The 7,615-nt window shown below is 34.0% G+C and overlaps 1 protein-coding gene across 1 annotated transcript; it reads right to left on the bottom strand.

Moving 5' to 3' along the window:
• LOC105177247 (myb-related protein 306) lies at nt 4,670-6,494 on the bottom strand. The gene is made up of 3 exons (XM_011100320.2): nt 6,080-6,494; nt 5,766-5,895; nt 4,670-5,589 (listed from the first exon to the last, which is right to left on the bottom strand). The coding sequence occupies exons 1-3, from the start codon at nt 6,210-6,212 to the stop codon at nt 4,857-4,859; spliced, it is 996 nt and encodes a 331-aa protein (XP_011098622.1). The 5' UTR covers nt 6,213-6,494; the 3' UTR covers nt 4,670-4,856.

Below are 7,615 nucleotides of genomic sequence, written 5' to 3'. Positions count from 1 at the left end.
TAGCTAATTCACACTGCAGCTGAAAACAAAGCTATTGCAAACACCTCTAAATAGGTGATCATTAGGTGAAAGAATGAAAGAATTATACATATATTTTTTTCGTTCTATAACTTAATCCTATTACTTATGAGATTATCAAATATTCTTATATACAGTCCCATAGTTTGCAAATTAAGGTCTCATTTCCAGAGTGAGAAGTTATTTTAAAGTTTGGGAACTATTTTTGAGAATTCTATAAGTAATTAGACTTAAAATATACATGTCCTAAGTAACGGGGCGAAACATATAATTTCTCAGTGATTGATTTGTATAAATAGTTGCCATAAATCGGAAGTAATACAAACTTTTAAAATGGAATTATGATTAGTAAAGTGATTAAGGATAATGGATACGATGAGTGGTAAGCGTTGATTAGGACTGGTAGTGCATGGAGTTGGTGATAAAGAATGGGTTTCCTCATATTTGTGGAGTCAAGAAAATAGGAGGTAAAAGTGAGTGAAACGCATAAATCGAAATAATTGCTTGAGTTTTTATGGGATGATTAAATTGTAATGAATTAGGAGATGGTTTGGAGTAAATGTGGTTGATAGGGACCTAATTAAAGGAAAAATGTGAGTGTGATTTGGAGAAGGAAAGTGAAAGATGAGGAGGCACTTTGCTTCTCACCAACCCAACCCTAATTATCATCAAAATCTATGGGGACCATTAATTTAATTATTTATAGAGCATCTTAGGCTTGTAAGGAAACCCCCTTTTTCCTCTTTGAGTTGGAGTACAGAAATCCCCATCAATTTCCATGTCATTAAGACGTGACCATATGCAATTAATTTTCGTGGTCTTAATTGTTTAGATTAATGAGGAAATGCAGTGTTGATTGATCCCTCTTGACAACTGGGAATCCAGGACGGGTTTTCTGCAAATTTTAGATCAAATTTTCCTTTAAGGAATTCACCACTTAATTCTTTTTCACAAAAGTTGTGAGGGGTACCAATTTAACGTTCGTGCGTGGACCACCAAAACTCAGAAATTCATTTCATTCATTATACCTCAAGATTTTCGTAACCTAAATATTTGAAAATGTTCTTCTTTTGCCCCTCCAATCTTTGTTATTACAGTGGATGTAGATTTTCTTTTATGGTACGTAAGAATGTTATGGGGCTGCATTCATTACTTCTTTCGATATACAAAATTAATTATAGTCTAAAACTCAAAATACCAATTTTAAAGAATATATGTAGCCCTTATCTTGATTTTTTTTTTACAAATACTATTCATAAAAAAACAAAAGATTTTACTGGTAAACATTATTCTACAAACAATCATGAGAAGTATTTCATATATTTATTTTTTAGATTATTTAAATACATAAAAGGAAAAATACAGTAAATTCGGCTGGTAAATATTTGATATTATAATGTGTTAACTGCTTAACTAAAAAGAAATGATGGCAAGACTCCTATGCAATTCCATTTATACCTATTTTGAGAATTGGTCCCGGTAAATTTACATGGGTGATTCGTCTAGTTATAATATAACCAACCTAAGTAGGGAAAAAAATCCGATATTCTTTGAATTTCTTGAATTCTGGAAACAACATTATCGTCGTTTTACAAAACAGAACAACAAAAGAAAAACGATATTATAAAACCCACAAATTCATGTCCAAGTGAAGTGGGCTTCACAATAGAAGTTTTGGGTCTTAAAATCCACAAAGCCCGTACACCTAAATTTAGGTGTAAAATTCTTCAACAAATAGAGCCCTTATTGGATTTGTACCGGAAAACTCCGAAAATGTAGCATGGCCCAACTGGCCGGGCCCATTAAATTATTTAACAGGCCTGCCCAAAATTATTTATTATTTAGGTATTTGGGGGAGATGTAGTTATTCTAAAATCAAAGTAATTAATAAGGGTAGTATAGGCACATGCAGGAGTTGACAGAGAGCATAGAATTGGAAGGTGAAGGATGCACATGCCTCTGTCTGTGTTCATCTTGTCCATGCACCGTCTGCGTCCGCACTGCCATTGGCTCAATACGGGTCCCAAACCATGTGATCACAATTAACCTGCTATTTCTCTCGCTCATCCTTACTTTCTGCTTTGTCATCAAGCTAAGGAAAGCTGGAGCAATATTCCTCAATCATAAATCATACTACCCCCTCTTTTTATCCCTTATTTTTTATTAATGAAAACATCTAGTATGAAATTACAGACACATAAATGTACGTGGAAACAAAGATTAAAACAAATAATAACTTTTAGAAATCAAAATAAATCTCGGTGCTGCTACGTGTACTAAATAGGTAGCCTTCCCGTTTAAATTACCTTATAAATTCATAGGCATCTGTACGTACTGTTGTCTTAGAGAGAGGCATCTCTTTAGCGACAAACTCGTGAGGTCTATATATGAGTCGAATGCCATATATGATTTTGCACCGTTTATAAGAACGAGGCCACGTGTCTCCATCCAGAACCCCTCATCTAGCTAGAGGGCTAACGATTCAACTGCACATCACATATTGATTACAAACAAACATGCATGTTCTTTTTAAACGACAAACATGTGATGTTCATGAAATCAAAACGGTCAATATTTTATAATACGATAAGTATTGATAGTATTACACATTTAATTAAATTTTAATAAATAACCCTAAACAACGTTGTATATATAGATAAGTGTGTGACATGATCACTCTGAGGTGGATGTAGCTACTTAATAAATATAGAGAAATGGTGATGAAATTAAGTGGCATATGAGGAAGTGGTAGCGATTGGGGGAAGGAATATTGTTTGCGTGCCTCCACGGACGAAAGGATTAATAAAAGAGTTCACATGCTGGGTATAGCATTTAAGGCAATCTTGCAGATTTGGAAGCCCATTTCTGCCCACATATTTTCAGTATTTTCTGAATTAATAATTAGAAACTGAAAGCCATAATTCCTTACCATATAAAATGGTGTACCCTGTGAACTCTGATAGCAACACAAAATACTATTAAAGTGCAAATTGAGAGACATGTGAAGTAGAAGAAGAAGATGAGAGGTCGTTGCATTCAATTGGAATCATATATCTTTATCATGTAAATTTTTTACTCAAATCAAATTTGTTTCGATCCGAATTAATCGCATGATAAAGTGCAATATACTTGTTGCTTGATTGTTGTACGGTTCAGAGAACATGACCAATTACATGACAAGTATATCACACTTGCTCTATAACTGATTTTTTGTTCAATCAAACTTAATTTGAATAAAAATTTTCCATTTATCATGATTGATCTTGATCTTTATTATATTCTATAACACGCCATAACATGTACGGCACTAGCTACTAATAACGCATGGGATGAACTTTCATTTTCTATCTATTAATTATCAAATAAACGATATTTCAACTATTTAATAAGGTGAATTTGAGTCACGTTCAAAATAACACTACTAATCAGGTGAATTTGCTGAAACTATTTATATCTATTGATCATTTTTAGGTCAACTCAACAATATATCTCACGAATATTAATTTCCTCTAATCTCTGTCTTAATAATTTTCTATCCCTGAAATATGTGAATTAGTGGGAAAGAATTTCAACATACCTAAATGATATCGGAAAGTGGAAACAAGCAAAACTCTATATATTGCTCTAATAGTGAAATTTATAATGAGTTCCCAGATGTGGGCAAGAGATATATATAGAAATTAGAGAGATAAAGGAAGAAACAAAAAGAAAGAACATAAATAAAAAAGGCAAAATTATATTTTTGACCTTGTAATTATAGTTGGGTAATATTTTTAGTCGTGCAACTTATTCTATTTATATATTTTGTCAATATTTTTGACTTATTTAATTTTGAATATCTTATATTTGGTCTTTTTTGGCAAATGTAGTCATGTTGTGCAAACAACTTTTAGTTGTAGGATAAAAATTGAAATCTACTCCAATACAAAAGAGATCAAATTTATCAACATAAGACTAAATTCACCAAACAAAGAAAAAAAAGGACTTAAACATGTAAATAGAGTAATTATATTACTAAACTTGTTAATGACTTATAATTACAGGACCAAAAATATAATTTTTTCAATAAAGAATTAACTCGCGTCGAAATATCACTCCTTTGTAGTGAGGAATATAGAATGAATTTGTGAATTGTTTGATGTAATATGATAATGTCTTAAATTAAAGGTATTTTTTACGCTGCATTCTCTTTGGATTTGGTGTAATAATACATAAATTTTTCATTGTTTGAAAAGTTACACCTAAAACCTCTTGAAGTTTATTTATGTCCAACAACTAAATCCTTTCATTTGTAAAAATTTATCGAATTTACTAATAATAACAAAAAAAAAAATTGAATAAAAAATCAGATATTTACCCTCAATTTACTGATTAACCACTTAAATTTGCTATAAATAATTCAGATTTGGTTATAGGGCGAAGCAAGTGGAGTGATGATTCCATCCGTCCCTACGTTACTCGCATTCACTACTGAGGCACAGACTACTGATTTGAGGATTGATTGCCAGATTTATGTGGAAGAAACTATGCACGAACAGCTTTATAAGACATAATTACCCTAACCTAGGATAAATGAAATGTATTACTACTTAGTGCAAACTAGCTAGTACGAATAGACAATATATACACTGCTAGCTGTTAAATACATGACTAATTAAATTGATTAGAAGATGATTAACATTTAACATCAATATTTCCGGCCGTACATGGACTGGACAAAAAAGTGAAGCAAAAAATGCTTAGTGTCAGCAGCGCCTAGAACAAAAAATATCCCGGAAAAAAAAAAAAATCAATTTTCCCACCAAACATATATATGATAATAATCCTAATTATCCTTTCTAAAATAAGTCCGGATTCTCATCAAATGAGAAATTAGAAAGATAATCCTTCCCTTGATCGTCGAGCAGCCAACTCTCCAGCGTGGATAACGGGGCAAGTGTATTCGGGTCGGATTTGATTTCATCCTGAACAAGGCTAGGAGAAGTGGATCTTGAAAATTCATCAGGACTTGAAGATTCAAAAGTCCCAAAACCAAACAAGGAATCAAATGCCTCAGATAAATCGATCCCGCTTTTGCTTGCAGTGCTGGGAGCACGAGTTTCTTCACTACAAGTGGAATCCATATAATTCATGGCATTGTTTGATGAATCCTGAGTACTTGAACACTTAGATTCTTCATGTTTTGGTGTATTCTTCACCCATTCTTTGAGCAACCTTGCTATGTTTTCAGTGCTTGATGCATAGGAAAATGCCTGGTGATCAGGGTTTGTGTTAGAAAAGCAGCCATTGGAAGGAGCCAGCAATTCAGGCAAATGGCTTTTGTTTTCAAATGATAGTGCATCATGAAGGGCCTGTTTGGCAGTGTTGATATCGGCCTGGAGCCGTCTCTCCCACTGCCCCCTAGATATTGAATGTGAAGTTGAGGAGAATCCATGATCGTTTCCGGATTTGTGATCACTGCCACTGGACCCGTTTTGAAGCTTTTTGAGCTTCTTCATCAGATGGGTATTCCAGTAGTTTTTTATGTCATTGTCTGTTCTTTCAGGGAGATAAGAGGCTATGGCAGCCCATCTGCAAAGACAAATCATGAAGATGATCAGTTTAGTTTTGCAGTTTATTAATTAATACTGAAAACTTGAACGTTAATCCCAAAGCCAAACCTGACTTCTTTCTACAATTGGAAATTAAGTATGATCACACACACACACATATATATATATATATGTTAGCTGGCCTGGGAAGCTTACTTGTTGCCTAAAAGGGCTTGAAGTTGAATAATCATCTTCTCCTCATGATCAGTGAAGCTACCGCGTTTAATTCCAGGTCGAAGATAATTAGTCCATCTTAATCTACAACTCTTACTACATCTCCTCAGCCCTGGAAAAAAAGCAAACACAAATACAAATTCAGCAAACCCTCAACCAAAATTCACAAAAAAATATTCTAAATCCAATAACCCACAACAAAAAAGCGATGTATTTGAGCAAAGTTTAGAAGTAGAAAACAAGGTAGGTAGGTAGGTAGCTTGCACAGAAAAAAACAAAGGAAAAAGGATTATGACCTGTAGTAGCAGGAACAGCCCTCCAATTTCCAGGACCATGTTCTTGAACATATGAAACCAGCATTATATCTTCTTCAGGAGTCCATGGCCCTTTCTTCACTCCAACTTTGTCACAGCAAGGCGGCCTCCCCATTTACACTTATCCACTGATTCAACTTGAATTATTTATCTTTTTGCTCTCTTTCTCTCTTTACTTAATTTTCTCTTCCTTGTTTGAAACTGCAGAGACAAAGGTCTAATGGGCTAAGGTTGTTTGATCTGCATATATAGTAGTAGATAAGAGAGAAGCAGCTGCTGCTGCTGCAGATCTATACTGTTTCTCTAAATGATGACGCTGACCTGAAAAAAAAGCAATGGACTCCAAGAGCTAGCTAGAGTCAAAAGTTGACAGCAAATGCATTTACTCCCACCATCCACTCCCTAAAGTCAGCTATATATGTTCTTCTATTCTCGCTCTGCTGCCTCACCAAAACCGCGTTGCATTCAATGTCCTTTGCCCCTCTGCACATTGCAAAAGAAAAAAAAAAAAACCCTAATTTCGCCCATTCTCTTTTCCCTAATTTCTTTCCCTCACAAAGTCACAATGTTAATGCATGTTACTCTCTCTCTCTCTCTCTCTCTCCACAATAAATACGTCAAAGTAGTAATTAAGGTTTGCATGCTTACTGTGGTAATAACTGATGCGTCTAATTGTAAATTGCAATTACTCTCCTCCTATTTTCAATGGGAAGTTGTTTTCAAGAACCTTTTCCTTTTTGCTCTTTTCTTCTCTATGTACATTGTAATTTGTGCATCACCTTTGATATTATGTCAACATGATATGGGAATTAATCCCTCTTACACTTTTATTTACAGGATGGATAATGCTTAATTAATTAATTAACCAGCTGATCACCACCCAAAACCAAAATTACACATAATTACTAGGAAAAACGTTTCCGCAGTCCTATGCATTCAAAGAAAAAACATGGAACACGACAATTGTAAGGTTTCTGCCCATCAAATGCTATTCAACAACAGTGCATTAAACTTTGGTTTTTGTTATAATCATCCATAATATGATAAGGGAAGTCTGTGTGCTGGCGTCGAGACCCTCATCAGATCCAAATCTACACACACACATATATATATATATAAATTGTTGCCAATTCAAACACGATTCACAGACTATTATTGAATTGATTGAGATTTCAATCTTGATGGATATATCTATGGGTGCATGTGGGCCAAATAAATGAGGATTTATGGTGGTGGGGACGACCATCATCAACCAAATTATCAATCCTGCAGGAGAGGACCTCTGTCAATATCCATTCTAGAAGCTTAGCTTAATTATAATTCAAATAAGGAGTAACTAAGTTAAGCAATATTGTAATCACAGCTTCACAAAAGTTTATTAGTTTAAGTGTTTGAAACAAATGCTAACACTAATTGGGTCCTATATATTATTCAGCAGGGCAGGTGGTATATATATATATTCTGTTAACTTTACCATTACTTATGGGATTTATATATACGCCCTAAGTCTGAATTTAG

The sequence above is a fragment of the Sesamum indicum genome, linkage group LG15 (genome assembly GCF_000512975.1).
Source record: "Sesamum indicum cultivar Zhongzhi No. 13 linkage group LG15, S_indicum_v1.0, whole genome shotgun sequence".
Lineage (NCBI taxonomy): Eukaryota > Viridiplantae > Streptophyta > Magnoliopsida > Lamiales > Pedaliaceae > Sesamum > Sesamum indicum.
This window is presented reverse-complemented; position numbering and strand designations above follow the sequence as displayed.

Excerpts from the sequence above, each read along its gene's own strand:
- LOC105177247 (XM_011100320.2), bottom strand. The coding sequence starts at position 6,212 with ATGGGGAGGCCGCCTTGCTGTGACAAAGTTGGAGTGAAGAAAGGGCCA. Across the intron at positions 5,896-6,079 it reads GGCTGTTCCTGCTACTACAG|GGCTGAGGAGATGTAGTAAG; the intron begins GTCATAATCCTT and ends CTTTTTTTCCAG. Across the intron at positions 5,590-5,765 it reads CAAGCCCTTTTAGGCAACAA|ATGGGCTGCCATAGCCTCTT; the intron begins GTAAGCTTCCCA and ends TTGTCTTTGCAG.